The 20,573-nt window shown below is 38.0% G+C and overlaps 2 protein-coding genes across 4 annotated transcripts in view; both read right to left on the reverse strand.

The window, feature by feature from the left end:
• Positions 1 to 1,005: 1,005 nt before the first annotated feature.
• Positions 1,006 to 11,620, reverse strand: prtfdc1b (phosphoribosyl transferase domain containing 1b). Of its 2 annotated transcripts, XM_075482281.1 has the most exons (9): positions 11,484 to 11,620; positions 11,137 to 11,243; positions 9,193 to 9,376; positions 8,721 to 8,786; positions 5,455 to 5,472; positions 3,577 to 3,659; positions 3,314 to 3,360; positions 3,115 to 3,191; positions 1,006 to 1,521 (listed from the first exon to the last, which is right to left on the reverse strand). In XM_075482281.1, the coding sequence occupies exons 1-9, from the start codon at positions 11,529 to 11,531 to the stop codon at positions 1,474 to 1,476; spliced, it is 678 nt and encodes a 225-aa protein (XP_075338396.1). In that variant the 5' UTR covers positions 11,532 to 11,620; the 3' UTR covers positions 1,006 to 1,473. The 2 variants fall into 2 exon arrangements, with proteins under 2 accessions (XP_075338396.1, XP_075338397.1); XM_075482282.1 differs by lacking the exon at positions 5,455 to 5,472.
• Positions 11,621 to 15,481: 3,861 nt separating this feature from the next.
• The window catches only part of LOC142399025 (pre-B-cell leukemia transcription factor 1), a 49,275-nt gene continuing 44,183 nt past the window's right edge, over positions 15,482 to 20,573 (reverse strand). Inside the window, exon 10 of one of the 2 annotated variants that reach the window (XM_075483370.1) lies at positions 15,482 to 17,317. In XM_075483370.1, coding sequence (XP_075339485.1) covers positions 17,225 to 17,317 — 93 coding nt within the window. In that variant the 3' untranslated portion in view covers positions 15,482 to 17,224. The remainder of the gene's footprint in view (positions 17,318 to 20,573) is intronic. The other variant, XM_075483371.1, reaches the window with a different exon arrangement.

A 20,573-nucleotide genomic window follows, 5' to 3' on the forward strand; every position in this document is an offset into this window, starting at 1 on the left:
TGACAAATGCCCCTTTTATGCCTCTCCACCATAAGGGACCACCTGTTCTTGGAATTGGTAGCTTTTGTTGCAGAGGTCAGTTAAGGGAGGAGACTTTCACAAAGCTGTCTTGTCCAGCCAGTTCTACTTTCAGTGTAGATATAAGCTTTATAAAACGACTTGTATTTGTTACCTTAAAAATGAACGTTTCGGTAAACTTCCTACTTACCTAAGAACATTTTACTTAGGTGCATGAATATACATCACCATTTCTGTTTGTTCTTCATAGTACTTCACTTTATTTTAGAGGAATACTGCTACTAACCAACTGTAGTTGGAAAGTTGTATTAACACATTCAGACATAAGTAATAATAAGCACAAATATTTTACTAAACAGATTCTATCTGTGGCACATTTACTTGGATTTGAGTATTTTAACACTAGTATTTGCCTCAATAAAAGATCACACGTTCTCCACTAAAAGTACTCACTAAAATCTAAGTAATGTGGCACGTACTTCTTTTGGAGGAATCGATCAAAACATTATTGTTAGGGTCCAGTTTTTTTTTTTTTTTTAAAGTCAGAGGCAATTTACCGTAATCCCAAAAAGATCCTTAAAGCCAAGGGAAAAATCGTTTTGTCCTCAAGGAATTTCATGTTCCCAGTTTAAAGACTGGGAGTCATATGTCAGGTGTAAATAAAAGAGGACAGCAGCTCAACACAACAGACTCACTTTTGTTCTTTCTATCGGTTCATTTGGAGTTAGCTGATTTTTCCAACAAAGAAAAGTGACCTGGTGTTTCAGGTTAAAGTCAGAAAATTGAATCATACACTTATCAACAACAGCTTTCTGTTTAATTAAAAACCCAGGAGCTTATCACTTTAAAACAAGTAAGGATTGTGTAGAAGACTCAGAGCTCCCCTTTAATTTTCACCAGCTCAAGAAAAACATATTACATAATGGCCCTTCTATCTTGTGAGCTCAACCAAGAAACCACTTCAAATTCATTACCAAGATCATGAGGGAACACCAGTAAAACATTTTATTGTACACTAAACTGCAAAAAGAATCACACAAAAAAGAAAAAAAAAGTACTCTATAGCCAATACTAAGAAAACAGAGGTAGTTAGTTCACTTAATGTTAACAATACTTTCGTTTGGCCCTGAACCTGGGAAGTGACCGAAGAGTTACCTTATAAAACCTCAAACACACAAGTGTACAGTTGGAGCAAATGTAAACATTCAATTGAATTTTTCCTTTTGAAAGTAAGAGCAAAAGTTGTTTTTTCACAACACATAGAAAAAAAATTCTAATATTACCAGTTAAATGTTGGTGCGTAGATACATGTTTGATAGGAGGAATGTTTTAACGGGTATGCTTGAGATTAGATGTTATCATAGCAGCTGTGAGTTTATAGTGTTTTCAGAGAAAAGTCTTGGCTTGCTGTTAGGTGACACGAGTGCGACAGTCACCTCGGTCGCTGCCCTCTCTTCAGATTTTATACTTCTTCTTCCCACTTTCGCTGATCACACATATGTGCTAAAACAAAAAGGGAAAAAGTACAGTCAAAATGCATATTGTAAGCAAGTTTGTGAAAACCCATGTCCTGAAATGCACCGGAAACTTAAATCTGTATTTCCTTCATTTAACAGACACAAGTACAAAAGGACATGGTTTTCAAAGTGTTCACTGATCACTTTCATAGTATTTAGAAAGTTGAAACAAATCCTGAATTTGACACCAGCAACACAATAAAATAAGTTGGGAGAGAGGCATGATTACTATTGTGTTACATCACACTCTTTTCAATTAATTTTTTCATCTGTTTCGGAACTGAGGATACCAGTTGTTGCTGTTTTGCACAAGAAATCTGTGACCATGTTAGCCAAATACAAGAATTCAGCTATCTGTGGTTGTCTAATTCTCCTCCTCATGACACATCATACATTTTCAATAGGAGATAGATATGGACTGCAGGCAGGTAGAGTGGTCGTCTTTTACAGTCAGAAGATGGGTAGATCCCCAACTTCCCCAGTCTACATGTCAGACAAGATAGTGAACCCAGCATGTGTTCTTTGCTTGTAATTCACATTTAATTAAAGTGCGCGCTGAAAGAATATCATTCAAAAGACACTGCTCTGATGGTATGTTATCTGTCCAAAATTCCAATATTTGTACATGCAGTGGGCACTGATGCATACCTATAGCATCATAAACCCTGATTTTGCACCTTTGCTGACAAAAGCCTTGATGGCTTTTCTCATTTTTGACACATACAACCAGACATCCACCTTCCCCCAAAAACTAAGCTGAAATGTGGACTCTCCCTCATCTGACCACACAACACGTGTCCAAAGTTTCCAGGTGGCCTTTCTGTGCGGAGCTGATGAAGTACAACGCCTCCTCCTTGTGTGATGCATTTTAGCTTTCATTTCTGGATGCAGGGGTGGATTGTGTCGAGTGAAAATATTTTTCTGAAGTACTCCTGAACGCATGTGGTTATAATGATCATGGTTGTACGATGGTTTCTCATGCAGTTTGAAGCTCATGACTATCCAACGTGGGTTTTCTGCCTCAGCAGATTTCCCCTGACTTTGCGAATCTTTTCACAATATTATGCAGAGTAGACATTGAAAGACCAAAGTTCTTTGCAATCTTGCATTGAGAAATATTTTCTTTGAGCTGGTTGATGCTTGTCTAAGAGAGTTTGGCACCAAGTGATGAGCCCTGACCCAATTTTGCTTGGAAAGATTAAACATTTGGACAAACCTCATTGGTCATTAATAAATCTGTTGAACGTAGAATCTTTCAGAACGATGTTACTCTCCTAACTTATCTTGAGCATGTGGGTGGCATCAAATACAACATTTTGTATTAATTTTCTAAACACAATGAAGGTGGAGAGCGAATACATTGAAAATAATCTCCTTTTGACTTGTGTTTGCCAAATAAAGCTTAAAAAATGAACAAATGCCAGATTTAAGTTTTTGCTGCAATGTAGAAAACTTCCCAACTTTTCTGAAAATGCATTTGTACAATGTTCAACACAAAATTGTATTTATTTGACGCATGCATGACACCGCAGCTTTACTCATTTTGAGCTCTTCTTGAATACAAAACACAATGACTTACATTGAGGTCTCTAAAATACTCATTGTAGTCCAAGGCGTATCCAACCACAAAACGATCGGGTATCTCGAAGCCGTAATCTGAAACCAAAGATGAACATTAACTGCAAATTTTTTCCATCACTTACACCAGCTTTAATCGTTTTTAATATGAATGAAGCTCTGCCTCGTGCGCACTTGAAAACGGTTGGTCAGGCACTTACAGTCAGGAACACATGCTGAGCTATGTTGCACTCTTTTTACCAGCAGTCTGGGGAAAACAAAAGCAGATATTACTTTGCAGCATTAGATCCTGACCGTCTGTTAAGGCGTCAAAGGGAAACGTTATTCTTAAGACAGTGGCACCAGAAATCAATGTCACCTATTCAGGTCTTTGGTTCTGTCTGTTTGTGTCTAGACTACAAGGTGGCAATTGAGTGATTCATAAAGCAGGCCAACTGGGCTGGCTTTGTTTTGACGTCTTTACCCTGCTACTTTGATCATCTTGGGCTTGAAGGCTTCAACGTGCTTCAGGAGAGTCTCCATTGTCTTTCCAGTGCCCACAATGCCCTGTTTGGGAGAAGAAACAACAATGGGTTGACATAGCTGGTGAATTTCAATGTGGAAATGCAGTGAAAAAAAACAGTTTCACATCACAAGACAGAAGTTAGAAGTTCACTCACTGTCATGCCTCACTAATGTTACACAAGTGTTAAGAATAATTCCTGTAAAATTACCTCTACAGAGAACATGTGATATTTTACACAAAACTGCACCTGACCTCTTGCACTTGGATGAATGTAAAAGTGGACGAACAAAGCCACGGACTTGAGTGTAAACTCCAATAAAAACTACTTTGACTTAAATACTACGACCAAAGCTCTTGTAACATTTTTCCTTTTTATTTGGCCATTTTCACCATTGTCTTTTATTCTAATGTGATGAGGTCTTAAAGGTCAGATGACCGTGGCTGTGTTGTGGAGATCTTTCCTATTCAACTGTAGACAAGCTTACTACCTCAAAGTAAAAAGAGCAAACTGTACAAGTATCTAGTTGTTGTATTCCAAGCATTTAAATGAGCAGTTCATAAGTTTTGCCCCAAGGGCTTTCTCAGTCAATTAAAAGCAAAACACACTGCATGTTAACATTGTGAAGTACTGTGGGATTATGAGATTTGGCTTAACCTACAGCTCTGAGGTTGGAGTGAGCCCATATTTTTTTTTTATCATAATATCATATCAGTAAATTTATTCTGTTTCTGTTTCAAAACGGCACACGGTTACTTATCACATTATGAAGTGTAGCGTTAAAAAAAGCTGAATGATTGTAGTTACCGAGAGACAAGAGGGAGTCAAAAAGATATGATACAGCTGAGAGATGACAAAAAACAAACAAGTTTCTTCTGGTCTGGGCCAGAAGGCCAAGAACTTTTTTCAACACCAAGTTGACACTGATCATAACACTTGCGCTAACGTGTCATTTATTCAAATAAATGAGTTGCAACATGATGATTTCATTCATAGTCAGTCAAACATTTTGTCATGCAATCAGTTATTGTTGTATGTAGATGTATGCCACATCTAGACCAGCCACAATTTAACAGTGTGTTACTCCGATAAAAAAGACACACAATTTGGACTTGATCAACTAAATATAAAACATAGGTATATTGCTAGATGCTCTCGCAAGCCCGTTGCTACTTTGACCGGTCTTCAGTTTAACACTGGACATTTTGCAGGAGGTTTATTAGAGCGTATACTTGAAAATGAAAAGAAAATGCGATGCAGCCAAAGGTTGCTGTGAAAAGTAGGGTAACGGTAAACCAAAACAATAACCTAACTCTCCCCGTACATGTGGCAACATCGTCCACAGCAAAGATAAAAATAAAGATTTTTTTGGCAGCTTTAAATTGGTAATTTTTTTCTAAGCTTAAAAGGACATACAGTGATTATTTTGGAAAGAGCTACACTACAGACCTTCACATTGATTAGTGCAGTGGTAGCCTCGGTCAAGAAAAGACTGAGCACTTCTTTCCAGATAGTGGGCACTGACTAATGACTGTTGTTTCAAAATGTCTCATCATGCAGTCACTGTTTACAGTAAGTACAACTTGAAAGACCTCATAAACTTCACCTACTGCCATATATAGGGCTCAGTTATCATGCTGACAGGGTAAAGTTGGTAATCACGTCTCCTAATTCCTCCATATAGGACAGACCATTAAAAAGTTTCTACATATTAGTCTCAGATCCTGTTGAAGAAAACAAACTTTAAAAGGGCCCCTCTTGACCTGGATAACAATCCACGACAGTACAATGAGCTCATTTGGAGAGGAGGAAAAACGGCAAAAACAAGACTGACTCACCTCCACAATCAGTACGTTCTTGTGAGAGCATGTCAGGAAAAGTAGAGCGAGAGAGAGGGGGAAGCAAACAGTTAACTTGGAAACTGTTGCATTCTCTTATCACACACACAAACATACATTTATGACAACACAAAAGCTAGTAAGATGGCAACATAATAAGAAAGGAGTTGTGCACTTTGGGGGAAAACATATATCACTTTTATGTCAGCAGTAGAGCCAAATGAAAATAAATCTAAAAGGATATGAGCTTACATATGAGCTTACTTTTTAAGAGGACTAAAAGCAAAAGTATTGAAACATCAGCTCAGCCATACGGGACTACAATTAATAGGACTAATACTACATCATTAAGGGATTTTCTTTATTTTAGAATATCTGTGATTAAACAAAAGTGCCCTGCAGAGAAACGTCAGCCTCGTCCTGATTGGAAATTTGTGTTCCAGCAGTGTGGCTTTGAATGTCACACTGAAATAACTGAAATTCTGCAAATGTCTGTCTAATCAGCTGGAGTCAACTGGACACAAAGAGTCACAATCTTAGCTTCACTTAATCTCCTTTTGACTGAAAAAAAACAACTGAAACTCTCCAACTGACAGTTTACTCTACTTTTTAAACAAAGGGTTCATCCAAGCATGCAGACATGCTTTGTTTGGGACTCATTATTCATACAGATTTATTCAGGGTGCAGGAAAGCCTGGAGGAATATCAAGTAATGAGCTATAGGCAATCAGTAAAGTCAGAGAGAGAAGCTCAATCTTTGTAAACCACACTGTAAGAAGGGCATAAATTAATCATATTTCACTGTCACACAATCAACCAGCACAGCAGCGTGCCTTTCAGTCAAAAACCTGCTGCTAAATTTAGCAGTACATCACAGGGAGCTCAGGGATTTCACACGTACATTTGAAATACTGTGAAGTGAGCACACAGCAGTGACTCCAACTTACTAGCTCATATCCTATTCATGTTTCAGGTATCTACTGTGGGCCACGCCTGGCTACAGGACATAAGGGGAGGGGGGGCAGCGTTCAGCTGAGAGTTGTGTGTGACTGGTAATGTTCAGCCAAGCTGATTCATATTAGAGGACCTAAAAATAGCTTTGCTGACTTATGACTCCTGCAGTAATGGTGTGCGATTCACCTCACTATAGACACATGCAGATGTGCACGGACTTGTGAGGAGAGAGCTAGTAAAGAGCACCTGCATCAGCCGAAAAAATACTACCTTGAATAAAAACTACTCATCTAATTCAATTTGAAATTATACACATTGGGTCTTGTTCAAATTGATCGCTCAAAACAGCTTTTTGGTAAATCCTGATTGTATCCTGATGGTTACAATCTGGTCTGAAGTTGAGCACATCTGAATCAAGGTTGGTGTTTAAAAACAAGATTCTTGTCGGATTTCTACAAATGTCTGTACGTCTATAACCTACCTGTTGTGAACATTAATACTTGTAATATGTGTCTGCGTTGGTGTGCGCCTGCACTACCCAAAATGCCAGTTGGAGGCAGATGCAACTCCATTTCTATAGTTATTTCAAGAGTTAAAAAATGTTGAACAACAGTCAACATGACTGAAATTACTACAATTACATCGGAAGAGACAGTGAGTGCAACCACTGAACCAATTAAGTCTAAACACTGATTGGCAAAGCTACAATATGAAACAAGAGACCAACAGACTTTTCAATGGCAGATGCCAAATATTTAATTTTACCATCATGAGTAAGACTGATGGTGTTAAAGCCTGTTACACTTTACATTTGGTCTCACAGAAGCATTGATCTGAACAAAGCAACATACTTTGTTAAGTACAGCATATTGAGAAGCCCAATCCCAGCTGTTGCAGTCTTTGTCACTGTGATGTGTGTAGTTATATTTTCAGGGAGTTGCACATCAGGTTACTGAGCAGCCACAGTGTTTGGTTCACGGTCCCCATGAAATCGAACTTGGTGCTTACATTTTTGTGCATAATATGTCTTTTGTGGCCCAAAATGACAAAAAAAGGAAGTTTGTACATAATTTTATTGATATATTAAAGTCCATCATTGCCTGGAAAACAATTAGAAAATATTCATGACTCACACCGCACTGCACTCTGAGGTAACTGCTATTTTTGCATTCAGTAATAGGCATCTTTTAAAGTTAAGTAGGAATTTCAGTGTCTGATAATGCCTCAGAAAAAGCACAAATCAGATCTGCAGAGACGGGGCAAACTCCCTGACTTCCATTTTACAGGAAAGCTGTAAATACGCAGAGCCAAACAGCACTGTGTTAACAAATGGGGCCTTCAAACAGTAGCCTCTGTGCCAATCAAACATGGAAGAACAAATCTAGTTTTACTTGTGGGTAAAAACAGTATGCTTAATCCAGGAGAGTGCTGGTTTTCTTTATGTGTGTTTTTTTTTAAATCCCGTTTTAAAGCAATGGCAAAAAAACGTGACCCCGTCTCCAGAAGGATTCCTCTAATTTCAAAGCTGACACAATGTCTTATCTATTCTTATCTAATAAGAGATGTATGATATCTTTTCAAGATGAATCTCAACTTATATTAAAGTTCCTCGCAGAGCTGAGCGTGTTTTATTTCCTTATCTGCACACCTGGTATGAATAAATAAAGGCCGCTGTGAAACAAGGATACTTTTATGAGTCCCATTTTTTTTCTTCTAAATTCTAATTTATGAAATTGCTTTCCAAGCACTCAACTTAATCTTGTGATGAGTCTGACTTGTCTGCACTGTTTCACTGAGATACTTAAGGGAATGATATGCACTCTAACAGAGCTTGGTTAACAGCCAGCACACACTCCAACTTGGTGAGGCACCAACTCCGATTACATGATAACAAGACAAGCAGTTGAAGAGTGAGCCTGGAGCAACTAGACCACTGACATCCTCCTGATCTACCCACTCACTGTGTCCTCACGTTTACGCCGACTCCACACGTTGCTTGCACTGAGATTAAGTGGAATAAGCCTTTACACAATCACATTAGAACAGCTAGTATCTGATCACTGCTGTCAGAAACTGCCATCTTTGATTTCCGTCATGGAACCATTTCGCCAGGTTGGAGGAGGGAGCAGACTAGAGGGAAGGCTGCCCTCCTGAGGCTGCTGCGCTGTATATCAAGGCATGCCGCCCCCAGACTACTTGGATGATTTATGTTTAAATGAAGCACGGACATCTCACAAACTGTCGTCCAAACTAAAAGACTTGTTTTCATTAAAAAGTCCTGTTTTCAATGATGATGTTAATGGAAATCCTACCTTTCCAGCTAAAAAAGACAGATCCTCTGCTCCGAGTATGTGAAGATCCTCTGTTGACTGGTCATTCTGCAGATATAAACATGTTAGTTAGGCGGATGTATTGGACATTGTTACATTACAAGCATAAAACATAATAAAAGTTGAAATTGAGACAGCAAATACAGTATATCCCATTGAGAAGCCTCATCACAACAAATGAATGGATTGCAGAACTCCACCATTACATAATATCATTCTCTCTGTGGTCTTCTTCTCCCACACATGAAAACAACACATTCGGGGCAGGATTACACAAAGATACCACTGTGATAATGCTGTATGAAGAACAACACACACATCTTCTGACTAAGTCATGAGACTCATATCCATCACTGCGAACAATCTCAAGCATGAAAAGTGCCTCGCCCTTCTAACAGCAACTTTACTGTAAGTCTCCGAGTGCTTCCTTTCCCGCAGTGGATGGGGGGCTCACCAGGTAACTCTTGAGACGAATGAAGTGGACCCTCATGGGGATTGTGTGGCTGGAGTTGCGGCTGAGAACCTTGATCCTGTCCACCAGGTCGGCACAGAACTGGTAGCCTCCTTTCAGCACACACAGCACCACAATGTCATGGTCCCCCAGGTCGTCCATGATGTTTCGAGCGAGACGCTCTGTCCTGCAAAGACCGCGAGAAAGAGACTCTGACGCAGAAGGCCTCAAACCTTTTAAGGTCTGAGGGGCCCCGCATGACTGTTAGCATCACACACGTTACAAATATGACACAAAACACATCATGATTGTTTAAACCCCGTTACTCAAAACATCCATTTAACATGTGTTCTGGTTGTCAGCCTTACTCTCAGCTGTTTTTCCTCTAAAAAAACATTTCAGTTTTATTAAAAGTTTTGTTAAAGTTAACAGAATGAAATGACCCGCAGGTATCTGAGTAGCAGCCAGTTTGACAGTTCTCTAAATGTTAAGCAAAGGAGCTCCAGTGATTTCTCCTTTAGCAATGGAAAAACTGGACCATCCTTTATGAAGGAGAGAAAATCCCTCTGTTCCACAACTTTCTGTGGGCTCGACTTTCAAAGTAACACTCGATTATATTTCTATCCAGTTGCATTAACTATGATTCATGCGTGTGGGCAGTCTAGGACAACAATATATCTAACATCTGTGCCTTTTCCTTTCCTTTCTTAATTCCAAATCTTGATAATCAAGTAATGTTTAATATCACATCTCACTATATTAATATTATGATATAGCCACCGTGTAACAACGTGATAAGATTGCCTTCGATGAAGAATCTAAAGCACTTTTAATAGAATACTTCTTGTAAGTGTTGTCTCTTGTAAGTGTGGTTGGATTCTCCATGCACGGTCAGCGTTTCCTATTCCCTTACAAATTTATCCTACCATTGTTCTTTAACCTGATGGCGTTTTCCAATGAGGTCAAGTGAAAGAGTTTAGGAAAAGATGATAGAAGATTATCAACTGTTCCACCGCGGCCACTTTCCATTGTTACAGGCTTTGCTTTTTTTTTTTTTAATTACCAGGTCAAGGCCCGGGGAGGGAACTGTGGGGCATGCGCAGAGCACCAAATTCTACCACAGTTCCAACTGCATTATCGGGGTGTGTTAGTCTGACTCTGAAAAATTCAACTTAGCATGAATTCAGCTGGACGAACATGTTTACATGTATTTCAGGTCTTCTTTTTCCTCTAACGTCCTGTAAATGCACTGTCTGTGATAGTTTCAAGTAGATTAAACAATAACGAAATTAGAATGTCTGCAGTTTTCCTGAATATTCCTGATGGACCCGTCTGAGGCCCCAGATCACACTTTGAGAGCCACGGCTCTAAAGAAAAGTTTGTCTTAAAACTATCCGTGCAGTAGAGCAAGTGATGTTTAGTAAGAAATTGTGTTTTGCCCTACATGATAGTGATCTGAAACTTTGGATATAGGAAATTAGAGGCTGAATTTTTCACAATTTTCTTCTGTCTGTCAGGAAAAACAACTGACTGAGAAAATAACCGGCAGATTTTATAACAGCTGTAATTCTGAGCATATTCAACTAAACTAAACAAACTACTGTTTGATATTTCTGAAGTTTTCATTCGTGTCATAAAAGCCGAATACAATTCATTCATGGACTACATGAAGAAACAGGCATCATTGAGTTAATTCATATGACTTTTCCCTGACGGTGATGCCCTCACTTAAGATTTCTTGTAGTGTGTTCTGTTTTAACCCTCATCGCTGTTATTTTCTTTAATAAAGTCTATATCCAAAAACACAAAGTTCAAACCACAGCGATAGTTCGTGATAATTCCCTAAATCTTTGGGCTTTTATGCAACCTCAGAGCAAACACAGGAGAAAAACATGTGGGGACATCATTTATGAGACAGCAGGAAGCTCCAGAGGTTTAATCGTGTACCTGTCCATAATCACGCCATGCGGAATGATGACACAGTCTAAATCTCCGGAGTAGTGAGCTGGATAGCTGAAGAGGTCTAAACTGTAACCTGGCCAGTCATCGCTGATCTGGGAGGAGAGAGACAAACGCAAACATTATGATGTTGCAATGTGGAGTGTTGATCATATGCACATAGACTCAACTCTAACTTTTTTTGCCTGCACCAGAAACACATGTGGCTTTGCAGAAAATAAGTTCGCATGGCGACAAAACTCCTCTGATGGCGCATCCAAGAGTGTGGAAACGTTTGCCTACGCTGAAGTAGGCTACACTTGTTCACTCCCCGTCAAGTCCTCTTATTAAATTACCACAATTCCCTCGCTTCTTCCTTCGATCCGGACGGCCAAATCTGCCATGTTGTTTCCTCTACAAAACAGCCTCTTGTCTCAGGAAAGTGGTGGTGCAAGGCTGCAGACGGGTTTGGCACCATGAGGAGGAGAGGAGGAGCGTGTGCGTCGAGGAATGTGAGACGGTACTGGGAAGCCACAAGTCTCCCAGTGGCTGTCGTGCAGCGCTGCAGCCGCCAGGGGCGCTCTAACATTACATATGTGAGAATCGGAGCTAATGAGGGCCTCACTGTTTACTTAGGCTGCTCAAGGGCCTCGGGGGATGACAGGCGGAGTTGGCAAGTCAAAGGTGTCGTTTTTACATAAACTCGTGAAAGAAGTGTTGAGGGTCTTTGTTTGCAGGGATGGAAAATAAAAGCTGCACAAACAGCATTCAATTCAGATTTAAGTAAAAAAGAAAAAAGATAAATTTCTGTCACATCTCTACATAATAGTTTTCTTTTTTTAAGAAAGGGTCACTTTGCAAAATCCACAACTATGTTTTATATTCTATATGTATCATCTAAAGCTTCTGTAAGCATAGAGAAGATTGCACATATCTTTAAAAAAAAAAAGCCCCCCCCAGCCTTGCACAGAAGCAGACCGAGAGACACAACGTGACTAAAAACCTATTTTTTTAAGTTTAAAACTTTTGTGCTTATGCACATCTCAATCGTCATTTAAGATTTTCTCTATGTATATGAATGCTTTTGTTAATTTTGCATCTTTGTTTTCCTTGTTCTATTTCTCTTTGTAGTAATTTTTACTCTTTGGTTGTTTAGTCATTTTTTTACTTTGGTTGTTTGGAGTCTTCCTTGTTAATTTGAATCTTTGTCGCTTTGTTCTGGTTTTGAGCTCCTGACTATTTATTCTCCTCTGGTCATTTCAAACCTCTTTAAAGTTGTTTCTTTGTGTTTGTGATTATTTCAAGTTTCTGTGATATTTCAAGTCATTTAAAGCGGTGTTGAAGTGGTTTGTGGTCACTTTGAATTCCTTTGCTTCTACTGAAATGCATTTTGTCATTACCGTTTGTCATCCCAATATATTTTTCATTTTTCCTAATTTAACATATTGTGTCCTTTTTGTACTTCTCTCTTTCTTACTAATCTCTTTGTTGTTGTTTTGTATCACATTGTGTGTACATTACTGTTTTTGCCCATTTTGAGTCTGTTTATGGCTAAGCTGAATCATCATGAGTCGATTTGTTGTTATTTTGAGTCTCTTTTCAAGTCTGTTGTTCATTTTTAGTGACTTTAGAGTCCTTTTGTAGTCACCTTGAGACTAACTTTAGTTAGTTAGTTAGTTAGTTAAATAAATAAATAAACACACTAACACACAAGTATGTTGTGTGCACACACAAGAGGAAATAAAAGGAGATCTGCAAGAAAGACACTTTTAGTGTTGTGTAAGAGTATATGGAAAAAACAAAAAGTGTAAATGGGAACCAGTTCATCATCTAAATTTCTATTTGTAATTCCTATACCTTTTATTACAGCTTAAAAAAACACAACTTGTATTTGTTAACATCGCCATCTAGAGACAGAGACTTATGCATGTGTTTTAATCAAACAGTTTTGTTTCCACTCAAACTGAGCATTCTCATATTTTTCTTTTGAACATTTCTGAAGACACTGTCTTACACTGCCTAAACAAGAGAAAAAGAGAATTGTAATTTAGGTAATAGAAGAGATTCAGGTGCCACACCCTCCTCTCATGCACAAAACTGATTAATCTGCTTCCATGTGACAGTGTGTGAATAAGTGAATTTTGGATGAACCACACAGGGATCATGTCCAGCAGCAGGGTCTGGGTTGTTGTGTCACTACACATTAGAGCCGTCTGCTGACCTCCTTTGAAAAGGGGTGACAAGGTGTCTGGGCCACCCACCCATGCCGCTCTACAGCAGCTGTAATTTAAACAGCGATACAATGACAGCTGGGGAGGCAGATGTCAACAACAACATCAGATTTCGATCAGGCTGTACAGTCTCGCCACCTCAGCAGGGAAAAAAACTCTCAAAAATAAGTGAAAACACTGACTGTCAGCACAAGTTATTTCACTTCGTGTTTTTGTTTCAGATGTTAAGCTGCGGGGTTGATGGTGGAATAATCAAGCTAATCCACAGCACTACGGCGCTGAGCGACGCTACACGAGCCAGAAGATGTTTCTGGGAGAAGTCTTGTCAGATCGCTTTTGATGCCCTCTCTGCTGGCGAGACCCGGCCGGCTCCTTCGATGCCCTCAGGGTGCAGGGGAGCAGTCTGGCTTTGGCATTTCACACTCGCTCAGCAGTCAAGGCCTGTGACCATCCGCAGACTTTACCGCCAACTGCTCCCTTACACCCTCACCCCTGTTGTTTGGCCAATTATGAATATTCAGTTGCTATGAGAGTAATCCTGTCAGACATGCAACTGTCCGGCTAGATAATGTCAGCTGTGTTGTTTGTAGTGTTTGAACAGAGGCTATCACCATTCTTTTCTTCTATCAGATTCTTATATCCATTTCAGCAGACAGCAAGAGCAAAGAGTAAGATGACCTAAATGTATTAGATATTTCTTTCACTCATTCTTTCTGTGCTTCCAAAGCCTGATATAAAATGTTATTCATATGTGCAAATGAGTATGCAGTCCCGGTCAGACTTAATGGAACTACTTGTAGGCTTACATAAATCTTGACATCTTTTGAATTGAATGCAAATAAACCTCTTATAGTGTGGTAAGAACATTTCGAACATTTGAATTTAACTGAACAAAAGCTCCTGCTGGTAGCTTCTGCCACTCTTTTACCACTATATGTTCATATCATTAAATGTTGAGGAGAAAAGCAGCCCCACAGCATCGTAGAGCCTCCTCCATGTTTACCAGTCGGTTGAGTGTTTCTTAGATGATGCACAACATTCTTTTTGAGCCCTGCTTTTTCATTTTCATTTCATGACCTTAGTCTTGATCTCTTTTCTTCTTCTTTTTTTTCTAATTTATTTCACTCCAGCTATACAAATGTCAGGCATGATTAGTTTTTTTTTCCATAAAACTGACATTTCTTGACAAAGCTACAACAGAAAACAGGATTTTAGGATCTCTGGCAACTGTCTTGCACACGTCGGAATTGATTTGTTTGACGCTCTGCGATTGGCTCTCACGTTGTCACCAACATGAAAAATAAATGGAAACAGGCAGCCTCTTTTTATCCATTCAATCATCATTCATTGGTTTATTCAGGTCACGTGAAAACTGAAAACTGAATACAGATGAGCTTTACTTGTTTTATTTTACTCCAAGCATTCTGATCATTCAAAATTAGTAAACAGATATTAGAAATTTGAACTAGCAATTAAGGGATACATATTGGTTAGGGGAGCATACTGGACTGCAATTCCTCAGTTGCAAATATAGTAGTCTAAAAATTAAGCACATTTTGCATGTATTTGAGAGTTTTTTTGCTGAAAACTACTGTGCACAGCTTTCTTAGAAAACTACACTAGCTTCTGAGCCTTGGGCTCGGCACCACAAATGAGACCGATTAACTTAGTTTTGGTCTTTTCAAAGGATTTGTTCATGTAGTGAAATATTCATGTGAACTGATATGTAGAAGAGTGGGTCAACTTTGTAATCGTGATAGAAACTTACAAATATTCACAATGGAGAAACTGACAATTTTAGATAGGAAATGTAACGTGACAATTAAACTCATATTTAAACTGGTTCTCACAGCAGTCAGTGCTAAAATATATTAACAGAGTTAGTATTCGTCTGAGTGCATGCCCACTAATATGTTGGATACAAGCCATTACGGACTTCATAAGGGTGTACAGACATCTGATGGGGGATGCCTGCTGTCTTTACCCCCTTGCTTGACATTCAACTACCACAGCAGTGACTGCCACCACCATTGTGCAACCAATTCCCCCTTTGAGGAAAAGTTTGTCTTCTGTAAGCCCGGCAATTAAAAAAGAAAAGAAAAAAAGATGATTTATAACTGCACTGTATTACATATAATTTTAATTTGTTGAAGATCCGTTTCAACAAAGCATGTCAAGCACAACAGTGCACATAAACACATGTAGAAAGTTCATGGGTTAACTCACGAGAAAAAGCCAACAAAAACAATTTCAGCCTACATTAAGCAAACCATTCAAAAATACAAAAACAAATAAGCCACTCAAAATAAAAAGTAACCATTGACAAGGTCGGACTGCTCTAAAAACCATATACTCTGAATTTTTTTGTTCCATATATAGTGATTTACTGTTAAAATTTGCTAATAAATGTTTGAATATGACAAAAATCCGCCTGATAGTGCTGAAAGGAATGAAATCCAAATTAGGTCCTTAGTCAGTTGAATTGTATTATTATTTATATGTAAATAATGTTCTACAGAGGACACAGTTCAACAAAATGTGGAATGCAGCTTCATCTTGACATCAAAATGTCCCCCAGCTGAGCATCAGTTCAGGTTCACCCACGTTTCTTTCGTCATGATGATGAGTGGCTTCGAGCTTCAAGCGTCTCTGGACTCGCGTTGTAAATTCAGGAGCAAAGATCCACCGTGGAAGCAACTCTATTAACATAATGACTTCCCTCTTTAAGTGGATTGTGGCTTCATGTATAGAAAACTCAGTTACAGACATCCTTGACAAACTTTCTTTGTGCCGAAAGTAATATTTCTTTTCGTATTCCTCTCTATGGGGCAGAATTACTCACTCGACTGCACCACCAGCACTTTGTAAAAGAAACTGATTTAGACGAGCCAGTATTGGAGCAAGTATTTGGCGAAGTTACACGCTAAAAGGCTCTTGGCTTTGTTTTGGTTACATGAGCATTTTGGCATTGTCAAACTTTCAGTTGCAGAGATGACGACAAAAAAATTCTAAATGTTTCTCCTCGTCCAGCAAAGATCAACAGAACATCTGATTTATCACTTCAATAAATCAGGCTTTTCTGTAACTGCCATCCCACAAATATGCTGCAGAACCAAAGCCAACGTTGTGTGAAACTACTTGATATCTCTTGCATCTTAATGAATGATGTCAAGCTTGTCTGATTTGATGACAAGTATTTATTTATTGTTTTACAGATAACATACTTCACAGGGTTACCTTAGAGGTAAAATCTCCTGACAGAACTCAGTTTTGACTTGTCGGAGACAAAGGGGGAAGATGAACATACTTTTATCGAGCACACATTGTAAACAACTGAGCAATATTTATGTCTAAATGGCGTACCATAGAATAGGTGAGACAAGAAAATGTAAGTAAGAAGATGTGCCTCTTGCTTTCAAAGACAAAAGTTTCATTTTTACAAAAAACAAGTAATGGTCACTGACAAATTTTCTACTTTTTTTTTTTAGTGGCTGAGAGGTAGAATGACGTATTTTCAGTTAAAACCAATGATTTTATTTATTTACTTTATCTTATCATTTCATCATAATGAGTGAAAACATTACGAGTGAATAAGGAACCCCAGCCCTCTGATTATATTGTGAAATCTGTACAAACTCTCCTTTGATTGCAATGTTATTTTGATTTTTATTGTGAAACTTCATGTTTGTATCCCAAAAGTCCAACGTTATAAGCAGAGGAAACATGATTTTATTTATCAGGTTAGGATTTCACAGGACCTCGCTGAACTGTGGAACAGTGAACTCCTTTGTTTAATACTGTGAAGAGCAACATCAGTCCATGTTTTTTTTTTTTTTTTTGTGGATGAGGTGTAGAGATGGATGTATTCAGTTGGAAGTATCTGAATGAACGCTTCCGGGTCCTTCTGTGGGCGATGTCACTGACGAAGGAGTCGGAGCATCTTGCCAGCCACCGTTTGTCTGTGAAAATTAAAAAAAAACATAGCTCAGTGGAAAAATGGAAACACGGGGTACTGCATGATGCTAAATGTGGCTAGAAGAATCTTTAAGTCCTCTTGAATTTAAATCTTAACATCACCATTAACATGCAAAACATTTGCACACTGCCTGCCTGCCTGGTGGCCGGTTTGGAATGAGTAGCTCCCCTTGACTGCACGATATTTGACCAATCACAGCAGACTTTGCTTTGGGAATGGGGGGGCTCAGAGTTTACAAAAAAAAAAGGTAACAAGAGGCGCCGATAATGTGTTTTTAACATAAACCATGTAAATCTATTCTAATAAATCTCCAAAAAGAAGAAATGATTAACGTGTAAATGTGCCTAATATGTGCTCTTTAAAACATTAGGACTTGATGTTCGCCTTTCAAGCCAGACGTGGTGTAATATGAACACTGTTTAAACGCAAAAAATATATTGACATACATGACAGAAAAGTAAATAATTTACAGTCAAATCTGAAGTTTAAACATAACAAATTCTTTTTACTTTATTCTTCAAGATTCTTTAAAGACAGGTAGATCAAACAGCTCGGTAGAAAACCTTTTGAAACAAAGCCTTTGGGTGTCATGTGATAAGGACAAAGTCGTGCTTTTGTTCATAGATTTAAAAAAAATGAGCTGATTCTGTTGCTGTAAATGCACATCTAATTCATAAAATACACTCACCAGTAAATCTAATACACTGCCGCTCGTGTGTGAATAAAATCTATACTGACTGCATGTTTCAGAATAAGACTGATTTTTAAAAAGATATATCTATTCTTAGAATATCACAATCGTTTCGTTTCAGGAATAGTTTGACATTTTGAAAAAAAAAGACTTCTTTGGCTAAAAGTTAGATGAAAAGTTTGATATCCAGAAGCCTACATAAGATTGTAAAGCTGGAGCAGCCTGATGTGTCAGAATACAAAGAAGAAAAAAAAGTCCTTACTGGTTGATTTTTATTCACTTTTTTTTTTGTTCAAAACCAAAAAAATAAAAATAAATCACAGTGATAGGAAGAATCAAGGGAAGTCACTGTGACAGCTCTTACTCTTGCATAGATTAAATAAATAAATAAATCGTGTTTGTTTGTTTGATTTGTTCCCATGAAAATAATCCCCTCATGCCTTAAAACGCCTTAGATGTAGCTCATTTAGTATGCACAGAATTATGAATATGCAAATTGGTCCCCGCCTGTATGTGCACATCTCTGCTACAGCTTCTCTCTTTCAACTTAGACACAGTAAAAGTGCTCTATGCTCCCGGCAAGTTTTAACTTAATTATTCGTGCTCAAGACAAAAACAATTCTATGCTGGAAGAAGATGATCAAATTGAAAGGAGTCGCTACCAAGCTGATGAATCAGAATAGTAACAAATCTTATGTGATACTCTCTACAACATTATACAGTGAGAGTAAAAATTACTATCATGTACAATTACATTTAATATAATATGCTATCTTTGCATTCATTATCCTGTGCGACACAACCTCTCAATACCTCTCAATATCAGTGCCAATATTACTCTCCAGGTAAATTGTCATTATTTTGTTTTACTTTGTTCTTAAAGTATCTTATTTCTACTGGTATTCTATTAAGCACTGTTTATTTGCAAACTACTTATTAGGTACTTATTTTTATACTTCATGTATTTGATGCTCTATAGTTGTTATCTCTATATTGTTACTGTAATTTTGGAGCCATCTGGCACAAGAATTTCCTTCAGGATCAATAAAGTTTTATCTCAAAGGGGAAAATGAGCATTTAACTTGACTGTGTTAATAAACAGCTAATTGAGCGTTAATGCTGGTATCGGAACTGTGAATGTTTGATAAACCTTGCTCCTGCTTGCCAACTCTTGACAAATACCCACCCTGCAAAGTGTCAATACTGGCGCCTTATTTTTCGTGACGTATGAAACCCTGGCAGTAAGAATGTGTATGTTTGATACGGTCGTTGGTATACTGCAGTTCCAAGGTGTGAATGTCATGTCTGTGGGTTTTTGCCACACTTTTAGTTTCTGTTTAAGTTCTTAGTTTTGCCATGTTTTCGTTTTTCATGTCTTAGTTTAGTTAAGTTTTAGGTTCAGGTCTTGTTTTTAGTTTTGCCTTGCCATGCCACCTTTTTCTTCAGTTTTTCTCCTGCCCTGCCATCAGCTTCACTTCACTTCACAAAAAAACAACGACGTATAAATGTGTTAAAAACACGAAAAATTGGATTTTCATTTACGAAACTTTACACTGTTATTAGAACTTCAAAAACCCCCCCCCCAAATAAACATCATGTCATATCAAAATAATGAATAAAAGAAGTGCTTCACTATAACAGTCTAGCTGCTGTAAATACTGACTCTAGCGCTAGAAAAATTACTACAATAACTACATGAATATCTACATCCTGATTGGTAGACATAACATGCTGCAAATATGATATTTCATCACTTATAACTAAAATAAAATTGGAACAATATGTAGAATGTGACATAATGTCTTCAGCTTCAGATACTTTAGTTGTTTTGTGGAGAGTCCTAAAACTATAACTTAACTTGAGTGCAAACAGTCGTGATATGTATAATCAGCACTCTAACAGACTTAGCACAGATAGACTTAAAAAAAAAAAGAAGATATTTTCGTGCCTCTTCTCTAATTTTTCCCTCCACACAATGGACATAATCTGAAACAAAAAGAGGAGATGAGACACAGAATGCACAGAGCTTTCATGTATCTCAGAACATACCCCTGAGACAGTTGATAAAAGAATAAATTATCGCAATAAAAAATAGCTCTTTAAAATGGAAGCCATCTCAAATCATGATAAAAGGTCGACTAAAGACCATTTAGGACATTAACTGCAATTTTCACGCTATTAGTGAGTGCTGGGAATGTGCTTTGGCAGCCTCTTATTTCCAAACCCTGTTATTTTGCGTAAAGACCGTCTGTCATCTCATTCAGAAGCAAAAAGAATGAGGAAAAAAAAAAAAAACATTTCCAGTTTCTGAGAGAAGCTACACCCACCAGCAATTTAAGGGGTGTAATTGCTATTCAAGAATAAAGGAGGAGAGGTGAACCACTAGAGTTCAGTCAGTAAATCTTAGAGTGAAAAAACGTAATTTTAGTTCCATGAACACAAAACTTAATACACAAGCTTCAACGAAACACAGCTATTTTTATTTGTATTATCAAAGCACAATATTATCTCCATTACCGGTATCCAGTAAAGCGGTTTTTATTATTTT

This window comes from Odontesthes bonariensis, chromosome 14, assembly GCF_027942865.1.
Source record: "Odontesthes bonariensis isolate fOdoBon6 chromosome 14, fOdoBon6.hap1, whole genome shotgun sequence".
Classification (NCBI taxonomy): domain Eukaryota; kingdom Metazoa; phylum Chordata; class Actinopteri; order Atheriniformes; family Atherinopsidae; genus Odontesthes; species Odontesthes bonariensis.

Bases quoted from the DNA above. Each gene is read 5' to 3' on its own strand.
- prtfdc1b (XM_075482281.1), bottom strand. From the start codon at position 11,531: ATGGCAGATTTGGCCGTCCGGATCGAAGGAAGAAGCGAGGGAATTGTG. The intron at 8,787-9,192 runs GTGAGCCCCCCA...TTATATCTGCAG, and splicing joins TTCGTCTCAAGAGTTACCTG to AATGACCAGTCAACAGAGGA. The intron at 3,192-3,313 runs GTAAGTGCCTGA...CTTTGGTTTCAG, and splicing joins CTCAGCATGTGTTCCTGACT to ATTACGGCTTCGAGATACCC.